This window comes from Osmerus mordax, chromosome 26, assembly GCF_038355195.1.
Source record: "Osmerus mordax isolate fOsmMor3 chromosome 26, fOsmMor3.pri, whole genome shotgun sequence".
NCBI classification, from domain to species: domain Eukaryota; kingdom Metazoa; phylum Chordata; class Actinopteri; order Osmeriformes; family Osmeridae; genus Osmerus; species Osmerus mordax.
Genome location: NC_090075.1, coordinates 3,872,669 through 3,894,552, shown reverse-complemented (window position 1 = coordinate 3,894,552; position 21,884 = coordinate 3,872,669). Strand labels below are relative to the sequence as shown.

Below are 21,884 nucleotides of genomic sequence, written 5' to 3'. Positions count from 1 at the left end.
CAATAAACATTTCAGACCATTTTAGCATTAGTACGAGGGATACCTCATGAAAGGAAGAACAACACAGAATGTTTTAGCCACTATAGAATGATACTTTAACTGCATCCAGCTTTGTATTAACACAGCATATTTCAACTAGGGCACTGATTTATTGTACTCTAGTACAGCAGATCATTGCTCACCAGTTTGGCGTCGGTTTCGTTGACCTCCTGCAGGTAGGGGGCGACGCTGAGCTCTGCCAGCACCTGCTGGAGGGTGACGGTCCTCTCCCGGCCGCGCTGCAGCTGGCCCAGGAAGTCAGCGTACTGGAGCCTCTGTATGACCCCTGACCCGGGAAAGAAACCTGCCTAATGGCTCAGCACAAAACACATCCATGTTAGGACCAAGAATAAACTGTCATGTCCATGTATGTAAGCACACGCTACTACACACACACACACACACACACACACACACACACACACACACACACACACACACACACACACACACACACACACACACACACACACACACACACACACACACACAAACACACTCTGATCGTGATCACTAAAGACAAAGTCTTTAATTTCCATTGTGCACTGACATCTTCACTCGTTTGTGTCCACTCTGGCATCTCTACCACATCATCATCACACACTTCCTGCTTCACACAAACAACCGACCAATCGCACTCAGAGTTCAGATGAGGTTCAGAGCACTTCCTGCTCCTCCCTGGCTCTGCTGTGTCAGCAGCTGGAGTGGTGGTAGAGGAGGATACATGGGTGTCTCCCGTTGGGTTTCTCTCGGCAGCCGCTGGAACATGACAAAGAGTCCCCCCCCCCCCCCTTCCCCCCCCCCCCACCCCCCCACACACTCTTTTATCCATCCCCTTTCAACCCCTCCCCCCCACACACACACAATACCCCATCCTTCCAGCCTCTAACAAAGAGCTGGAAATCATGTTGAAAAATTGTGATTCTTTCTCCTTTTTCAGCTGGACACCACCCCCCCACACTCCTCTCTCTTTATCGCCTCCCTCAAGGCTGCCTCACCCCCCCCCCCCTCCTCCTCCTCCTCTTCCAGTCCCTGGAGTGATTTCAGCCCCTGCTGAGGTCACTGGCCTCTAAAACCAGGCCCTCGGTCAGACGCTCTACTTCTGACACTCCTTTTCCTTCAGAGAGAAAGAGGAGAGCCAGAGAGGAAAGGCAGAGAGGAGAGCGGAGAGGCAGAGAGGAGAGCGGAGAGGAGGAAGAGATGCAGAGAGGAGAGGAGAAGCAGAGAGGAGAGCGGAGAGGTGGAGGAGAGGCAGAGAGGAGAGGCAGAGAGGGAGAGCGGAGAGGCAAAGACGAGAGGCAGAGAGGAGGAGGAGACGGACAGCGGTGGAGGGGGGATGGAGGATTTGTCCTGCAATTATCCTCCTCTGTCGTTCATCCAAGTTATGGTCTTTTTATTACAGATACATATCCCACAGCATGCATCAATTTTCCGAGTCACCCACTGCTGTGTGCAAGTGTGTGTGTTCAGTGGCTGAGGTGTCAGGGTTGTTTATCTATGCTAGCTGACCTGTACTGTTTAGTTTCAAGATTCCAAGGAGACAAAACACACACACAGCCCGCCCCCCCCCCCCTCCCTCCGCCCCGCTCTTCCTCCCCATTTACTTCACAACACTCGTTTTCCCCTCCCTATGAATATTTCATTGAATTATTTTCTTACCCTCCTCTCCTCTCCTACCCCTTCCATGCTACATTGGAGCCGAGCAACAACAATCAACATGGTTTCCAGGGCCACAAGCCTCTTTCTCTCAGTCCCACTGACGCCACAGCTGAAAACGCTGCATCTCCCGCTCCGTTAAGTACTCCCCTGTCTGCACAGGGCTGCTTTTTCAGTTTGATGTTAATGTTTCAATCAAACCTCCGTAGAAGCCAATCCTGACCAGGCTGGTGGACAGTACACTAGCCATCCCTACGTGAACTACATCCCAGCCTTAGCACCCCCCCCCCCCCCTACCATGGCAACCAGTGTCATGGTAACCGACAAGCGTGGCAATCAGTGTCTTCGGCCTTTGTGTGGCACCATTTTCTTCAGACGCCCTGGCTTCTGTCCTGTGAGAGGGTGTGCGTGTGTGTGTAACCCTATACTGTCCTGTGTGTGTGTATGTGTTTGGGGGAGTCTCTACTGTCCGGTGTGTGTGTGGGTGTGTGTTTGTGTGTGCGCGTGTTTGGGGGAGTCTCTACTGTACCCACAGTCAGCTTGGTGCTGTTGATCAGATCCAGGATGGGGAGCACCCTCCTCCGGAGCACGTCACATGTCCTCCGGAGCACGTCACATGACCTCTCCACCATGTCACATGACCTCTCCACCTCCCCGGGGCGCCACGACCCCTGCGGCGCTTCTTCTCAAAAACACAAACACACACATCAACCTGGCGAGCCTCGACTGACCAGCACACACACACAGAACAGAACCGAACACCGGCCAGGACCAGAGCATCTGACCGACTCCAGTGAACAAGCGTGAGATAGGGCCTGCAAAGGACAGACAGACAGACAGGCAGGCAGGCAGGCAGGTAGGAGAGCAGTCAGATAGGTGAGTAGGTAGGCAGACAGTCCTTTAATTTATTATCGAAATAAATGGCTAGCCTGAAAGAGAACTGTCAAATGTGCACGTGCGTTAGACACAGAGCCAAAGGGAAGATAGAGAGAGAAAGACAGAAAGAGAGACAGAGGGTGAGAGTGAGACACGTCTCCAGGTGGGGGGAGGCAGGCATCCGTCTCCTCACCTGTGAAGGAGGGCCAGCTCCTGCTCTGGAGCTTCTCCAGGAAGACCCCTTCCTCCCTCCTCCTGAAACCCAGGGTGAGGAGGAAGGCCTGGGGCCGGGAGGATGAACCCGAGGGGGAGGATGTCTGGGGCTGGGTCGAGGGAGAGGGGTTGGGAGTCAAACCCAAGTTCCAGTCTCTGGTCTGGGGGAGAACGTGGTCTCCGCTGGGGTCTGGAAAAGGGGAGTGGGGGTGTCAGGGGAAAGGGGGTAAGGTTCATTTAGATTCAACGGGGTCCAGTACCAGTTCAGCACAAAGAAGAGTGAGGGTGGACATAAATTAAGTGTGTGAGATGTGTGTGTGGGAAGTGTTACTGATGACCGACCGCCCGCCCCCCCCCCCCCCCCCCACCCCCCCCCCCCCTCAGAAGGCAGTGCCCCCCCCCCCCCCACCCTCCAGTCCCCCCCCCCCCCTCCTCCCACCCTCGTTAGCACGTCTGGCTGGAGTACAGCCAGATGGAGAAGGGGTCAGGACCAGCACAAACCACGCTCCTGGGAGAGACTCTCCTCTCCTCCTTCCACCCTCTCTCCTCCTGCGCTCGATGAGGGGGAGAGTAAGGCCCTGGTCCAAGCCTTGGGAGATTCACACAGATCGCTTCACTCCTCCACTACACTCCCCATCTACAATTCCCTCTCTCCTCTCCTCACCGCTCCTCTCCTCTCCGCTCCACTCTTCCCTGCCCTCCGCCAGCCCCAGGATGCCCTTCGCCCTCCCAGTCTGGACGCTCGTTCATCAGTGGAGTCCTCGCACGCGTGGAATAGCAATGAATTGACGTGGGGAGCACGTAGGCCGAGCGAGTAAAAGTTTTCAAACCATTTGCCACGAGGTTTTTTACATTCATTATGCGCACGCACACGGCCACAGACACGCACGCAGGCGAAGACGGAGCCTGGGGGAAACCTGGACGCTATCATGCTACTTTACATGAGAAGCATTCAGCGCGCAGCGCGCGGGGGGGGGGGGGGGGTAGTGTTTTTGAACCCAGCTGGGAGCCTGCCTGGTACATAGAAAGAGCTAAGAGAACGTGTGTGTGTGTTATCTATGTACAGATACAGTGTGTGTGTGTGTTACCTGTGTACAGGTACTCAGTGAAGGTGGGGTGCCTCTTCCTGAACTCTTCTTCTGCCCTGGCGATGACATCGCTGAGAGCTTCCCCAAAGCAAGGGGCGGGGCTAAACATGACGGACACGCCCTCCTCCAAGGTGATCGCCTCCTCCAACATGGCCTACAGACGGAGACACCAGGGTTGAGGTGGTGTGTGTGTGTGTGTAGAGTTGTTTTGCAGAATCTGGGTCTCTCCAACAAAGAGACCCAGAGGAAAGGGTTTTTGAGGCGGATGGGTAAAATGGCACAACTTCTTAAAACGCCTGTCAGGATAAATAAATGCAAGCAGAAAGACACACCCGCGCTGTGCACCAACGCCCGCACACAAACACACACAAACAAACACACGCTTGAACTCGCATGGGATGGCAGTGAATAGAAACAGAAGGTGCTTGATGTGTTGTACACTAAAAGCTCCTATCTCCCACTCATCTCACATCAAGCGAATGCAAATCGAGGCTTGGATGCAGATGGAGGGAACAGACCCACTTAAAGAACCCACCGCAAAGCCTTCATGTTGTCCTCTGAATGCAAACTCAATGCCTTGCCTGGTTTCCATGGCGGGGGGGCGGGGGGTGGTGGGTGGTGGGCAAACACAAAGAAGTTGGGGGAGAGCGCCGTAAGTCCGAGCACTTCTCAGTAACCTTGCAAACTTTCAGCAGACATTGTCTTCGACTTAAAGAATCACCACACTTTGCTTTCCGGGGAAAGGTTGTGGTTGTTTTTGGGGGGCTGTCTCAAATACTCAAACTGATACATGAATATGGCCAATTATCATACAGCAACCCCGTGATACGTCAAATCAAGTCCCATATTCCTTCAAAAGGTTTTAACAACCACTAGGGGCAAAAGAACCCAGATTACCATTAAATAATCAAATTAAAACTGGAAATCACGATCCACACACACACACACACACACACACGTAAACACACACAGCATCCGCACAGACGTGTACACCCACACAGCATTCAAATACAGAGACATAGACCACCCGATGATGAGGGCAGTGACCTCGGCCTGAAAGTGTTAAGGTCAAAGCCCCCGCCCCGCACACACACACACACACACGCACACACACATCCTTAACGGTTGTCTATTATAAACAGTTTAGGTCTCCCTGGCGTTCATCACCCCTGATTGATATGCTGCCGAGTTCCATGGTAGGCAGTCTTTTAGCCATAATCGTTCGGATGACGGCGAGGGGTGCTTCTGATTGGCCGGCGTGGCCGCCCCCCTCCCTCCCTGGCGTGCCAGGGCGCCCATCCGTTCTCACCTGCCAATAGAGTTTGATGAGTCTGCTGAGGTGGCGCTCGCTTCCGCCGGACAGACCAGTACAGCCAGTCAGCAATCATGGCGCTCCTGTTGACAGACACGCGCACGCATGCACACACACGTGCACACCACAGCACACACACAAACACACACACACACACACACAGAGATGAGTCAAATATCCGTCACTCAGGGTGTTAGGAGGAGTGTTGGCAAGGACAGAGGTGAGGGAGGGAGAGAGGGAGGGAGGTGAGAGAGGGAGGTAGAGGTGAGGGGGGAGGTAGAGGTGAGGGGGGAGGGGGACAGAGGTGAGGGAGGGAGGGAGGGAGGTGAGAGAGGGAGGTAGAGGTGAGGGGGGAGGTAGAGGTGAGGGAGGGAGAGAGGGAGGTGAGGGGGGAGGCAGAGGTGAGGGGGGAGGGGAGAGAGGTGAGGAGAGACGTGAGAGAGGGAGTCAGAGGTGAGGGGGAACAGAGGTGAGAGAGGGAGGGAGGTGAGGGGGGAGGGGAGAGAGGTGAGGAGAGAGAGGAAGGTAGAGGTGAGGGGGGAGGGGAGAGAGATGAGGAGAGAGGTGAGAGAGGAAGGTAGAGGTGAGGGGGGAGGGGAGAGAGGGAGGGAGGGAGGGAAGGAGAGAGAGAGGTGAGGAGAGCAGAGTGAGGGTGGATGGACTTAGTAGAGACAGACATCAACACATTCCAGACAGCTTGGATGAAACCTGCACACACACACACAGCAGCTACAGCACAGTCAGTCTGGAAAAGCTCAATAAAGAACCAGGCAGGACAGGACAAAACACAACAGAACACAACAGCTCTTCAATTCTCAGAGACAGAATAGGAGTCAGGGCTTAGTGCAGGCTCCTAGATGCACACAGAGAGAAAGTCTTATCACAAACAGACCTTATCTGGTGCGCTACCTGAACAAAGGTGCCATAACAGAATCGAGTGTTGCGAGGAGACAGACAGACAGAGACAGACAGAGACAGACAGACAGAGACAGACAGAGACAGACAGACAGACAGAGACAGACAGAGACAGACAGAGACAGACAGAGACAGACATGGACAAACAGACAGAGAAAGACAGACAGACAGAGACAGACAGAAGCCCCAGTTCCCATTTTGTGATGCTGTCGTCGTGTCAGAATGAATCTCTGTTGAACCCAGAAAATGAACAGCCACACACTACAGTCACATGACCCCGCTTCTCTCTTCCTTTCTGACTTTATGGGCCTGGGCCTGTGGATGGGACTGGGGCTGGAGTTGCGGCCACTGATGCCACTTAACTGATCTCACAAGGTCAGGTATTGTTTGTTTATCTAAGAGCACCCTTAAGGGGTCTGATCTGAACACGCCCCATTTACACTCAATATCTGGGGGGGGTGGGGGGGTGGGGTTGCCGGGAGGAGGGGGGGCAGAGAGTGAACGCGTGGCGAGGGAGGGAGTGCGTGTGATCGGGGGCGAGTGTGCATGCATGCGTGTGTATGTGTGTTTGCCCTACATGTCAGGCCTGCAGTCCTCTGATTCGTCCTGACACAACATGTGTCAAGACTGAGGAGGCCTCGCAGTCAATACAAACACCACAAACTGCCATTGATGAGCACACAGCAACCGGAAGACAGTTGAAGAGTTGAAAAACAAGATGTCTAAAATGCATATTTTACTCACATAAAGCATGGCAATTCCTTGTAATTTCTGTAAGAACACACCCATTAAGTCATTATGGCGCCCTGTTATTACTGTTCCACAATGTTGACCCATTATACAGAGCAGCGCAATGATCACCATGGAAACCCCTTACACCTGAGTTTCAACTCTGACTGACTTCTCTAAAGTGGATTTCAAGAACAGCGATTAGTTTGTGTAGAGGAACAAATAAATTACAAAGGTTAGTTAGAGGCTACAGTGGAGTACAGTCCGGAGGGAACTGGCAGAGGTTCAGAGGCTGGTGTGTTGGATGCAGATCATGGCCCATGTCTCGATATCCACGAGAAACACGACTTGCCAGGGGGGGTTGGGACTCCCATCCCAACCCCCCCCCCCCCCTCCCCCTGCCCCCTCCACACACACACACACACACACACACACACACACACACACACACACCCACACACACACACACACACACACACACACACACCCACACACACACCTCACTTACACACACCCACACCCCACTCACACACACCCACACACCTCACTCACACACACCCCCACACACACACACCTCACTCACACACACCCACACCCCACACCCACACACACACACCTCACTTACACACACCCACACCCCACTCACACACACCCACACACACACACCTCACTCACACACACCCACACCCCACACACCCACACACACACACCCACAACACACACACCTCACTCACACACACCCACACCCCACACACACACACACCCACACCCACACACGCCCCGCTGCCTTGCACAGACATCTCTATCCATCACGGGAGAGAGGGTTGACAAGGCGCTGTCGCAGCACTGACATCACCGGATGATAATCACATTTAATTGGCTCTGATTGGTTCGTCTGACACCACTATACCGATAGCAGCTCCAAGGGACAGTGTGTGTGTGTGTCCCTCTCTCTGTACATGGGCTATTACAGTACACTAAATGTGTGTGCGAGAGAAGGGAATATTGAGTGTGTTTGTGTGTGTGTGTGTGTGTGTGTGTGTGTGTCTGTGTCCACAAGGTGTGTGTGTGGAGGAGAGTGAAGCAGACCTCTTCTCCAGAGACACATTGCATGATCCGATGATAGACTGGTCCAAACTTGATAGACGTTCCACAGACAGGAAACAGTGATGGGCCAGGACTACATCTAATGATCTCTCTCCATCTGACAAGAACTCCAATGTGAATTGTCAGTTCCAAATGCAGATCCAATGAACGACTGATGTGCAATGACACCGTAGGGTAACTACCGTTCAGCCAATGGCTATTGTAGTCAATCATTGTTATTGTCATCATGACACACACACACACAGAATCGCCATCATGAATGTACCCTGCTTCGTTTTCTCTCTCCACAATCGACCATTTTCCAAGTCACGCTATGCCGCCGCAATACACAAGATAGAGCACTGCTCCCCTTTATACAGACACACACACACACACACAGGAACCAATCGACATATGCAGGTACATAAACACACATGCACACAAGGCCACGCACACACCCGAGCAGACACAAAGACAAACACACACACACACACGTGGACGGGAGGGTATAAACAGAGGCTGCCAATAATGAAGATGGTCCACTTAATTCCCCCCTTCACAGCGTCAGACTGAAGGAGGGGCTGCCTGATCAATAACTCTATTACCTGAGAGGGAGGGAAGGAGGGAGGGAGACACAGGCACAGAGATAGAGTGCGAGAGAGGAAGAGGGAGGGATAGAGGGAGGGAGAGGGAGACAGGCACAGAGATAGAGGGCGAGAGAGGAAGAGGGAGGGATAGAGGGAGGGAGAGGGAGACAGGCACAGAGATAGAGGGCAAGAGAGGAAGAGGGAGGGAGGGATAGAGGGAGGGAGAGGGAGACAGGCACAGAGATAGAGGGCGAGAGAGGAAGAGGGAGGGAGGGATAGAGGGAGGGAGAGGGAGTCAGGCACAGAGATAGAGGGCGAGAGAGGAAGAGGGAGGGAGGGATAGAGGGAGAGGGAGACAGGCACAGAGATAGAGGGCGAGAGAAGAAGAGGGAGGGAGGGATAGAGGGAGGGAGAGGGAGACAGAGAGAAAGCGATAACAATGCCTCCTCTCGTTTCCCCCCTCCCTCCCTCCCTCCCTCCCTCCCTCCCTCCCTCCCTCCCTCCCTCCCTCCCTCCCTCCCTCCCTCCCTCCCTCCCTCCCTCCCTCCCCTCCCTCCCTCCCTCCCTCCCTCCCTCCCTCCCTCCCTCCCTCCCTCCCTATGTGGCCCCAAACAACTCAGCATGTGCATTCACAAAACACCTGACAACTGTGAACATCCCACAAGTGAGGGGGGCAAGGGTAGGAGAAAAAGAGAGAGAGGGGGGGGGGTAATATAACAGTTATGGGTTGTTTGTCGGCGTGATGGAACCGCAAGGTATGTCACAGCAGACAGGATATGGTCTACAGGGGAAGCTAAAACCAAACTGCCAAATCGCCGAGGGCCAGGGACTCAGGTCAGCCGAGAACTCTTGAAGTGAAGAGGGATTTGCTGCTTGAGCTCAAACCAAGATAATAAACACACCGACAGTCCGGCCTGGCACTGTGACGGGCGAGGCGGGTGTGTGTGTGTGTGTGTGTGTGTGTGTGGGGGGGGGGGGGGGGGGGCGTTTGGCCCACCATGGGGGCAGCGTGTTGAAACTGTGTGACGTGACACACTATTTTGGCAGCAGAGGAGAAACAAAAGGAGGGTGATGGATGAGAGAGGGGGGGAGAGGGAGTCTCAGAACAACTTTAGAGGCAGGGGTGAGGGAGGGGTTGTGATTTCCTATAGTGTGTGTGTGTGTGAGACTTGGTCTGCTGCTGGTCTCACATGACAGCCAGTCCCAGACACCGTGTTGACTCCTGTACAGTAGAACAGGGAGAAAGTGTTACAAACCAACCATTAGTCCATCCATCACCACATGTTGGGGAGTCAAGTGATGGCATGAGGCGTTCTGCCTTACAGGACTCTCCTGGAGGCTGCACTCAAAACTGTTGGCACACTATACACACACACGCACCTCTCTCCAGCGGACCTCATCACATAACTGTTTGAGGTTGGTGTTCAGACACTGGCAGGTAATATGAGCTCCAACGAGTACTCTATAGTTGTCTTGAGTAGACCCCAGGTCTACAGACTACAAGTCTACAGTAGTCTCTAAGTCTACAGTTATCTATGAGGATACAAGTCTACAGTAGTCTGTAGACTTGTCTACAAGCAGTAAGACGGTCTATAAGACTAGATTAGAACACCTTACTGGAACTTTTACATTTAGTCACTTTAGCAGACGCTCTTATCCAGAGCGACTTACAGTAAGTACAGGGACATTCCCCCGAGGCAAGTAGGGTGAAGTGCCTTGCCCAAGGACACAACGTCATTTTGCACAGCCGGGAATCGAACCGGTTACCTTCTGATTACTACTATTAGCTCGAATACCTAACCGCTCAGCCACCTGACTCCCTGTCTAAATTTGTCTAAATTACCAAATGACTAAATTGTAAAAAAAACGTCAAAGCTATACGTTTCACACAAAGTACATTACCAGCTTGTAACGCATCCCAGAAAACATGACCCCCTAATTGCCTGTCATTGCTATCCAAGTGGGCTCAAAAAAACAGATCTACTATAAAATATTTTCTTAGATAAAAGGAAGGGCAAAGAGAGAGAGATTGCGATCCAGGGAATGAGAGAGACAGACAAAAGAGACAGATTCCGAGGGGGAGAGCAAGAGACAAAGAAAGAGATAGCGATGGAGAGAGAGAGAAAGAGACAGAATCCCCACGACAGATTTCTCCCTAACACCGGAGCTGTCGCTGCGGTCAAATAAACATTCTCCATTCAATCTCAGGGGTGGCAACCCCTAATGTACGTGTCTGCAGATGACTGTCTGATGATGGAAAGTGCACCAGATGTCAGAGGAAATTACAAAGCCCGATATTCCAGGGCAGGCTCCGCGGGCTCCGAGCACAGCAGAGGTTTGCAGAGAGCAGGAAAAACACATTGGATTTGTGCAGGGAACAAAAGAGAGATTTCAAACGCGCTCCGCTAATATTGACAACGCCTTTCCCCGTGTTCAAACCCCATACTTTTCTGTTTGAAAGAAAGAATATTCAAACCAAAGTGACGTCGCCTAATTGCCAGCTCACCCGAAGCAGCGTGCATTCTCCTAACCATGTAATTAGCTCTGATACAGCCTCTTTAGTCAAATCTACAGAACATCAACGGCTTTAGGAGCGCAGCCTACTGTAGAAATCTCGCCATTATTAAACTGTAACATGATAAAACTGTAATATTAAAATGTAAACATCCAGAACGGGGAAACTCTCCTGTCGGGAGACCTTTTAACTGCAGTAAACACTGTTCAAGGCACCGTTTGGTAGGACGTATTTGACTGAATTCTGAAGCGAATGGCCTTGGGTATCCCAGAATGCATCTGCACGGCCTTGACAGCTGCCATCGCTCCGTCGGCCTAATCTGGGTTGATTCGGGACACACACACACACACACACACACACACATGCTGACGGAGGGAAGAGTTGGAAGTGTTGGGGATGGACGGAGGTACAGACGGAGGGATGGATGCAGCCGTGTCAGCAGCAACTGACCCCGCCGAGGGGGAACGGAGCAGCCTGAAGTCGGTCCGGTAGAGCTCCATCCTAGGTGTCCTATCCCTCCCCCTCACCCCCCTCTCCTCTCACCCCCACCCAGCTTCACCTCGTCTCCCACCCCCTCGCCCGACCTCACCATCTTCCTCTCCCCCGTTGCCCTGCTCCTCTCCTCTGCCCTTCTCTCCATCCCCTGCTCTCCCTTCCCCTGGAGGCCCTCCCCCCCACCCTCCCACCCCCCAACCCCTCTCACCCTCACCCACTCCTCCAGCTCCCTCTGTCCGCATCGGGCCTGGTGCCAGGAGGGGTTGCTCCAACCGCTGGCCGTGGAGGGGAGGGACCGGTGACCTTGCTGCAGAGCGTTTATCTAATCCTGGCTGACCGATGACGCGTACGGCCAGACTCCTGTCCTCCAAAACGCAGAGAGCCTCTCCTTTCTGATCAGCAGGCAGCCCTCCAATGCTGATCTAATTGGGCCCCGAGACATTACAGGAAAAAACGGTGGATGGGGGAGGGAGAGGGGGAGGGGGGTGGAGAGTGTGTGTGATGTAGAGAGGTAGAAAAAGAGAGAGAAAGAGAAATATGGAGAGAGCTATCGAGGGAATAACTGGCCGGTGAATCTTCTCGCCAGGACTTCAACAGAGGCAAGAAACGATGATGTGAAAGCGACAGCAACTAAATAAATCGCAACTGCTACACTCCCCAACCCCGAGATCCAATAAAGAAGAAAATAGTGTGGAACTGACAGCCAGACAGACCTACAGACAGCAGACAGGCGGGTGGGCAGTCAGTCAGGTAGACAGTCAGTCATACAGTTAATAGCCAGGCCATTTGGGTGCAAATGGTACATTAACAACATGTGTGGACCTCTATGGCTCTCACACTATCTGGCTTATGGCAGCATTACAGGGGAGGGGGATAATTACCTGTCTAATTGTCCTCCAGTCACCACTCGTACTCCATCGAGCAGTTAGACTATTTATGTGTCTCTGTGACCCTGTGTTTCTCTCCTGGAGGGACAGACTGATGCACTCAGTGTGGGTTATGATGACATCCGAGTCCAACACACACACACATACACAAACCATCATCCCTAATTAGCTCTCGATCCGTCTGCCTGCCAGCCCGCCTGTCTGACACAAACACACACACACACACACAGTAATGGTCGACTCTTGGAAGTTGCTTTGGATAAACGCGTCTGCTAAATGAATAAAGGACTCTAACGTCTCGTCCCCTGGCGGTGGAGTCGTACCTGGCTGCGGCACGTGGTTCGCCCAGCAGGCGGAACGCGGCGGCCTGCCTCAGGTGGTTCCGGAAGTGGGCCGGGTTCAGGTGGATGCTCCTGTGGAGGGGGGGGGGGCAGGGGGGGGGGGGGGGGGCAGGACAGAGAGAGAGAGAGAGAGGGGCAGGTGAATCCCAGTGATGGAACTAAACTGCTTTGCTGCTTCTTGTCTGGGTTGAGGATGTTACAGTGTGTGTGTGGCAGAGGCCCAGGGGGAGCTCCTAGCCCCTAACAGGCTCTGCTAAAACTGCTGAGGATAAAAAGTCATGGACGTTATGGGCCCCTTACAAGTGTGTGTGTGTGTGTGTGTGTGTGTGTGTGTGTGCGTGAGGAACAACACTGCTGGCGTGTGGGACAGAGAAACAGATGAGGATGGTTTACCTCAGAACCACAGAGGTAGCTTTGAGCTGGGGCGGGCCTTTCATATGGCAGACTATCTCTGGAGATTTATGATGTCATCAGAAGAAGTGATGAAAACAGGGGGAGCACACAGAGAGAGAGAGAGAGAGAGAGAGAGAGAGAGAGAGAGAGAGAGAGAGAGAGAGAGAGAGCATCAGATATATAACTGCACATTAGATGTAGACGTGATCTCTGTTCCGTTTCTGAGACGATCGTTCGCTCCGAACCAAACGAGGCAGTCATCACCTGGATCAAATACGGCGTCGTTTAAGTATCGCGCATTTTCTAAGCGTCTGGGGGGCGTACCAGAGCGCGTTTCCCGCGGGCTAAGAAACGGCACCAGAGAGAGGGGACGCCTGAGGAGCCGTCAGACGGGGCACATACGTGTTGCGTGAGGCGGCGGAGCCCAGCTCTCCAAAGCCCCGACGCGTGGAGTAACCTGACCCGGCGACACGTGGACGAGACAGCTGGGCGGACGTCCAAGCCTCCCCCTTCTGCATCCCCCCCCCCTCCCTCCCGTCTCCCTTGATGGGGCCTGCTTTTAAAAAGCATGAGGGGAGCGGGCGGGGGGGAATGATGTGAGAATGTCGAGCTGCCAACTTGTGATGTCTTTGGTGCACAGGCGTCTACTTCAGGGAGACAGAGAGGGCGAGAGTGGCGGTTTGTTTTCTCCCCTGGATCGGTGTGTGGGTCGACTGTGTGTGCGTGTTTGTGTGTGTTTGTGTGTGTGTGTGTGTGTTTGTGTGCGCTCCTACGCGTGCCTTTGTTTTCCCAACACCGTTCTTGCTTTGCCCCCATTCCGGCTGCGTCCCCCAACACGTTTCACCGTCGCTTGAATAATTCACAGCTATCAAGCACAAGGCCCATTACCCTACTAAAGCATCCTTTTAGCGTAGTTAGTCTCGTCTGCCATACAGAGTCCAAATGGGGTTTGGCGTCAACACTCGCGGGTCACGGGACCCAGGCTCACGCGCCGTCTTCCTGCCTCTCAAAGCCCACTCCACAGCCAGCGTGGCTGCATGCCCAACGTCTAAACCGGCTTCCACGAGCCGGATGCCGATGGAAGGACACATTTAGTGATTTACATTTAGTGATTTAGCAGACACACCTCACCCGGTGACGAAAAATCTCCCTATGCCGAGGTTTGGAGAACATAAAACATCTCTTGAAAATGTTTTTTCTTACCTCCGCCCTCACACACAAACTCTAACACCCCTTCAGCATTTCTCTCTCTCCCTCCCTTGTTCTCGGAGAGAAAGCCCGATGATGAGGCATTTGGATCTGGCATGGTGGAAGTCAGTTGGCTGAGCGGTGAGGGAGTCGGGCTAGTAATCCGAAGGTTGCCAGTTCGATTCCCGGTCATGCCAACTGACGTTGTGTCCTTGGGCAAGGCACTTCACCCTACTTGCCTTGGGGGAATGTCCCTGTACTTACTTTAAGTCGCTCTGGATAAGAGCGTCTGCTAAATGACTAAATGTAAATGTAATGTAAATGGTGAAGCCAGTCTTCTCGCTAATAACCTCACACCCAGCTCAGATACTGGTACGTAATTATTCACTTTTCTAAGTGGGTCAAAACCTCCATCTGGGTGAATTTGAGCTGCAGCGACCCTGCCATCTCTATTATGACCAGAATCTTACAAGTACAAGGAGATGATTCACTTAAAATCTATTCATGGGTTTCACGCATTCGTTTTGTTTTTATTACTCACATTCATATTTTTCATTGAAGACACCCAACTTCTTCCACTTAACTTGTTTATGGCCCCATTTCGTTTTTAAATGGGAACCATTACCTGAGTGAGGGGTTGGCTCAGGAACACCCCACCCCTCCCTCAGCACCCACCCCCACCCACACCTAAGATAATTACAGCCATTCATCTGGAGCCTTAACTAAACGTCTGGCATCAGGTTGGATAAGCACATTTAAAAGCTATAGTTCCTCCTTAATGGTTCCACTTAAACTTTTCCTACAAATGGAAATGCAGCCGTTGATGCATTTGTGGGTTCCTCCCCTTTCCTCCTCTAGGCTTTCAAAGGAAACGCAGAAGTAGAAGAAGAAGAACTAAGCTTCATTTGTCAAAAAACTCAAGTCAGAAAGCTTGGTCCCCATTCCTGGGTTTATTTACAGCTAAAGAACAAATGTTTGATCTGCACCAGAGCCTGAAGAACACAGACCAACCAAACACAGACTATTTCTCACGCCGCACGTCAGTGTGTGTGTGTGTGTGGGGGGGGGGGGGGGGGGGGGGTGCAAATCTGGTTTTTAAACAAGAGGCAGAGTCAGATTCCCTGAGCGGAACAGGAACTTTGTGTTCCCAGTCTGAAAGAGACGACGGGGATCTCAAAATAACCGTTTGTAGATGACAAACTCAAAGAGACGGGCTGGTTTTGACAAGAGCAGAAGAGAAAGAGAGAGTGTTACAAAGAGAGAGAGAGAGGTGGGGTTTACCACCAGAAGATACGAGCCAGGTGCACGCTCATGTGCGTGCAAGACGCCCTGAAACTATAAAACAGGCATAAGGAAAACAGGGCTGTCAACGCAGGCGGTTCACAACCCTTTCCTCTGTCCCAGCAGCCAGGTTGTTTGTCAGGTCCCTGCCCACCCGCCAAACAAACTGATGTATGCAAAATCCATTTAGGAGCGGAATGCACATGGCTGTCTTTGAACGAAGCTCTCTCTAAGGATTCAAAGCCTCCTCCCTCCCCTCCCCCCTCCTCCACTCCCCTCCCCTGGACTCCTGACATAAACACACATGCGCCCATGTATACACAGACAACAAATGTATAATGTATGTCAAAAATCCTCCCTGGTAAAAAACAAAAAGGTATACAGGAGAGGAGACCAACCGTCTCTGGAGGAGGGGATCCCTCACTGAATTGCTCCTCCCAAGGTTTCTTCCATTTTTTCTCCTGCAGTGAGTTTTTCTGGGAGTTTTTCCTTGTCTTCCTTGAGGGTTTATGTTGGTTGAGGGGCAGTTCTATGGGCGTATGTGAAGCCCTCTGTGACATGCTTGCGTGTAAAAAGGGCTATACAAATACATTTTGATTTCATTTGATTATACAGCTATCTCTGCTAGAAGGGACTAATGAGCCAGTAGAGAGAGACAGACTCGACCGAATGTTGACACCCTCGACCCTTCCATACCCCCACCCGCCTCCCCCGCCTCGTGACCACAACACTGCCACTCATCTCCTCCGTCACCCGCCTCTCTCACCGCCCCAGCCCCTCTACCACCCAGCCCTCTCACCTGTGTGCATGGTTGAGGGCCAGCTCTGGCCTCTTCAGCTTCAGGTAGCACACCACCAGCCTGGCCTCCAGGTAGCTGACCAGACTGCTGATGTCCTCGTGGTCAGCATGCAGCTGGTCCACCAGGGCGGCCCCTTTGGAGCACAGCTGGGTGGGGAGAGATGGAGAGATGGAGAGACGGTGAGAGAGATGGGAAGAGAAAGATAGGCAGGGACATGGAGAGAGAGATATAGGAATGAGAAGAGAGAAAGAGAGACACATGCAGACGAAGGTATCAGACAAATACAGTCAGACATTCAGAAACAGACGAATGTTATCTTCCATCTTGATGACTTTCATAAGCTAAAGCACATGTTTATTGAGGGGTGCCCTCTGCGAAGCCCCATGTGACCGTGCCCTAGCAATAATCTCTACTGTAGTCATTGAGACAGAACCTTTGTGCTGTGAGCAACAATATTATGAAAAATTGCAATTAAACCCTTTTTAACCCCTTGTCTACCCACTAGTGACAATAATGTAAAGGTAGTAGACAAGGGTTAATTGTGACAACTGTGTGACAACGGTGACTTAAAAATATATATTAAACATAAGGGCTTGTATAGGCAACAATGTAGTGGCTACTGTATATTGGAATTTGTGTCCGATTTATTGATTCATTGTAAATGTGTCATGTGTACAACAATATCTTTTTTTAAATGCATGTTATGCCGCTTGGGGGTGTTGGGGTAGCTGCAAAAGCATTCATCCCAAGTTCTGAACAAAAGAGGGGGTGGAAAAACCATAAATAATGATGGAATCTATTGGTTTACTGGGTGAATAAGGAATAATATAAATATATAAATACATACATAAAGAAGGACTATGCACGTCCAGATTTAATTTAAATATCAAGTACCTCCAGAGCGGTGGTGAGGCGACTGGCAGCCACGCCGTATTTTCTCTGCTGGTAGTAGGAGTCGGCAGCTTGTATGGCTACAACCAGCCATTTGTCAATTTGAGGCAGAAAGCTGAGATTAGGTCCACTTGCAGGCCCCCCTATTTCACAGCCCTGACACATTAATTGTGAGGCAGCAGAGGAGGAGGGGGCTGTCGGGGATTTAGCGCCAAGCCGCTCCTCTCCGTGCACCAGCGTGTTCTCAACCTCCAGCAGTCTCTTTAGCGAGATGCGGGGTAGTCGTGGAGACAGGCCTCGGAGAGAGCGCGCCACCCCCTGCCTTCCCTCCACCAGAAGGTCTCTGCCATTTCCACAGTCCGTCTTCGTCCTCTTTGGTTGGCTGTTGTCCATCTTCGCTCTGCTTCTCTTGGTCAAACATGGGGTCTGCTGCGCTGTCTGGGAACCGGTTGCAGTGTTGGCAGTCTCTACACTTGACTGGTTGGGTTTGTCAGTGTGGGCCTGATTTGCAACTTCCAAAGAAGACATCATGATAAGTCTGAAATACATAACAACAAGCACACGTTTTGTTTTTTAAAACAGTGACTAAACCTCGGAGAAGATGCCATCAACCCCCCCCCCCCCTCCCTCCCTCCAGAAATCCCGTGAAGATTATCTTTTTTAGCAAATAAAAGCGTGGGTATCGATCGGTTTACACCAAAAATGTAGGTGTGTTTGTCCCGGAGCTATATATCGTAAATACTATAATAGGCTGCTTACCAGTATTTCTCTTGTTTGTATGATTGTTAAGTTACATTCAATAATCTGCACATGGTTTGTAAAACAACAACAACCTGTGAGTGATTCGAAGAAAAACGCACGTTGAGTAGATTCCATGGACGCGTGTTTGGAATTTAAGCAGGTGAGGTTGAGGCTGTCATTTAGGCCTACGCCTTAGCAGCCCATGCAAATAACAATAAAATAATATCAAGTCTCATAAGGATAAGTCATAAGCTTTGAGAATGTAAGAGTGTGATAACATTTTCACTATATCTGGAAGGCATTTCAGTATATCCGGAAGTCAGTTCAGTAGTTCAGCAATTTTACAGAAACAGGAGCAAAACAGCTTTAAACTAGAATTAAATGTTTTAAATACTGGGTGACCAAGGAAACATATCTAGAAAAAGTCAAGAAAGCAGCAATTTGATTGAGGGCAAAGATTTTTTTTTACTGTCGATTCATTTCTACAGCCCTGCCGTGAAATGCACCCCCAATTTACTTTCTGTTCTGTAGCCTATATCCCAGCATTATATTCTTACTCTACATTGACGGGACTAATATGAGTATCCAGAGTAAGTTTCAAGCATGTGGCACTTTCCTAATCAGAGTTAGCAGGCGGTGCATTTCTTGGCTTTTCTTTTTGAACCTTTCCCCCAACAATATCCAAACCTTTTTTCAAAATCAACCTTTCGAAACGTTTTTTTGTCATTCATGAAGTGAGAGGAGGACAGGACGACAGGAGGAAAACATTTTTTTGGGGGAAATAATTTTCAATCTTTCAAAACGTTTTTTCCGCAATTTATTAGAAAATATATTTTCAACCTTTCAAAACATTTTTTTCCCCACATTAAAAGTGAAAAGAAAGAAAAAAGATCCAAGCTTATCCTTATAAGACTTGAGTGTTTCATATATGAGTGTGTGAATGTGTTTCACATGTGAATGTGTTTCTTATGTTTCGATGAGAGCATTTCAGATGTGGATGTGAGTTTCCGGTAGTATGAATGCGTGCGTGAACATTTCACATGTGAATGTAAATGCGTTTCATCTGTGTTTGTGTAAGGACAGTCCAATTATTTCCTAAACGGCTCCTAATAAGCAAGCAAGTAAAAAATATACACATTAATAACATGACATGACTGACGTCAACGGACCTGGATACCGTTAATTCAACAAGGAGTGACGGTGAGACAACGTCACACACACGCACCTAAGAGACAGACAGAAATCCCACGCCCCCTCACCCCCCTCCCCACCACCACACCTGGAACTGGAAGTGTAACGGCATCGTTCAAGACGAAGGATATACGGTGTGTCGGACTGTGGCTCTCTCTGTGTGGCCCTAAAGCATTTCCTCATCCACTTTTATCCCTCTCCGTGGTCTATTAATCTGAGAACCAGGTACTTATCCTCATGGTGATTTATCCTCATATAAATCTGATGACATACAGATGGGATTAAGGCATTGGCATAGACAGTTGGGTTTATAGTAAGGGTTATGATTGGTGTCAGGGGTCAGTGAAGGAGGATTGGTTAAACACTCCCCCTAACTCTAACCTAACTGGAATTGAGGATTATAACATGGGACTTGAAAGCTTCTGTTTGGCTATTATTTTTTTAAACTCCGTATTGATAAATATTCTCTGCGATTCCTTTCCTGGTAATAATTCCGAAGACGTCTGGAAGTCTCTTCGAAAACCAATTTGTTTGTATTGTTAATCAGTTTCGGCCTAATGGTTTTAATTAATATGATACTCAGTACTTGGAAATTAATTTTACATTAACACCCCCCCACCATAACCCTTTCTTTCTTCTTTCAGTCTCACATCCTCATGCACATGGTGCTAACGTTGACTGGCACGATTGCTTTGCTGTGCCGAGCTGATGTGAATCTTTCTACACACACTTACACTTACATTATTCATGTAATATTCCATTGTGAGCAAACACAGTTTCATAGCGCGCGCGCTCTCTCCCTTTTTTTCCACGTTACCCACTATAGATATTCCACTTTGTCTTCCATGGCAAAACACATCTACGAAAAAGAAGTATCGCATTCTGTATAATACATGTCTTGGGTGTCTGCCTTGTATTCACTGCTGAATCAGACCTGTAGCACAGCAGAAGAGATTAAATTAGCTAGGGCAGAACACTGCCTGCACTGTGTGTGTGTGTGTGTGTGTGTGTGTGTGTGTGTGAGAGAGAGAGAGACAGAGAGTGAGAAAGAGAGGGATGGACCATGAATGAATGTGTCCTAACCCCTCAATCCTCATTTTCCTACCCCGGTACACATCTACACTTGTTATCTCATGACAACTCCCCAAGCTCGTTTGTTGTTTGTATGCATGACAGATACCTGGTGGCAAGCTGTGCATCATCAAGTCCAGATGACCTCTTCCACAGTAAACAGGCCGTCATCACGTCAATACATAGCAGATACTCTGTTACATGATTCACCCACAGCTTCTATGCGTAGCTTCACGTCTTAAACGAGAGACTCACTCCATCAAAGGCGGGTGTTTGTGGAATGGAAGTGGATGTTGTTTATATGCTGTGAACTGCATCTCCAACCGTGCGTTCTTGCTGAATAGGGCGAAATCTCATTCAAGTTATCTTGGTTATATAGACTTGATTGAACTGGGCTGCGAGAGAGTGTTAAGAAGACTCAGCACAAACATACTGTACGCTCTCCCTTCTCCTTAAGTTATACGGCTGCATATGGATGAGCTAGCTCGTTACTACCAAAAAGATGAAGAGAGTGAAAGAGAGAGAAAGAGACATAGCTAGAAAGAGAGAGAGAGAAATAGGCATGGCTTCTTTTGAGTGCCTCAGAGTGCAAAGACAGTTATTTAACGTGAAATATACTGCTAGCTATAAGGGGAGCCCTCCTCTCTCCCATTGAGACTTCACTGCTATGCTGTTCCCACTCTAACAGCAGATGTAAATACACTGTAGAGCAATGAGAGTAATTCACACAGATGCTGCTCTCCCTGGCCATAGAAAGGCTGTTTGCAGGACCATAACAGAGAACTTTAATGAACTCCTTATGACTCTCAAACTGTCTTTATAAATTTTAACTTTCAGGGGTTTGGAAAGCTATAGCTGAGTGGAAACCCACCCAGACTTTAAAGACAGGGAGAGTAAAAAGGAGAGGGGGGGGGTGGGGGGAGAATAAACAGCTATTTATATGCATCATGGGGAAACTCTATGCAGGGCAGAAAGAGCTGTGTGTGCGTTTCTGCCTGTCCAGGACCGTACTCTTTTGCTGTGCTCTGCAGTGTGGGACTGGAGTCTGGAGTCAGTCAGACTCTCGTCACAGAGATAACAAAGCCCGTAAAGGATTTGTTGAGGATTATAACATACCAGATTTTCCACATGACTAGACTCCTTCACATTCATCCTTTTTTTGGGGGGGGGGGCAAATTTCATTGAGATGATCAGACCATAAGTAAAACCCTGTCTGATATTTGGATATCAGAATGAATGAAGCAACTGATCTGAGTGTTTGTGAGGTGGTTACATGCCTGTGTCGCCGTTTTAGTGGTGAACTATCTTCCCAGGTGAATTCAGCCACTCTTTCACCCTCCTTTCTTACTCTCTAACAGGCCCTCTGTGGTGGAGATGTTGGCCTGGTTGCACCAAAGACTGAGGGCATCCAAGCCCTCCGAGCCAGGTGCAGAGACTGTACCACTGCAACACCAACAAATGGTTTTATTTATCTTCTTAATTCTGCACACGTTGTCTTTGACATTTTATCTCATAACCGATATCGAACCTGCATGCTTGTATTGAACGTGTAAGATATGTGTTTATTTGATTCCTGTATTGTTTGTCTGA

General features: G+C 50.2%; 1 protein-coding gene across 1 annotated transcript; it reads right to left on the bottom strand.

Annotated features, from left to right (window-relative positions):
* Window positions 1-158: 158 nt before the first annotated feature.
* On the bottom strand, window positions 159-17,819 carry LOC136935788 (spermatogenesis-associated protein 16-like). Its single transcript, XM_067229451.1, is given in 12 exon segments — window positions 159-347; window positions 590-738; window positions 1,103-1,156; window positions 2,225-2,377; window positions 2,765-2,974; window positions 3,224-3,373; window positions 3,873-4,026; window positions 5,182-5,235; window positions 5,237-5,267; window positions 12,722-12,811; window positions 16,401-16,546; window positions 17,295-17,819. Coding segments are annotated over 12 exon segments (1,905 nt in total).
* Window positions 17,820-21,884: the final 4,065 nt, after the last annotated feature.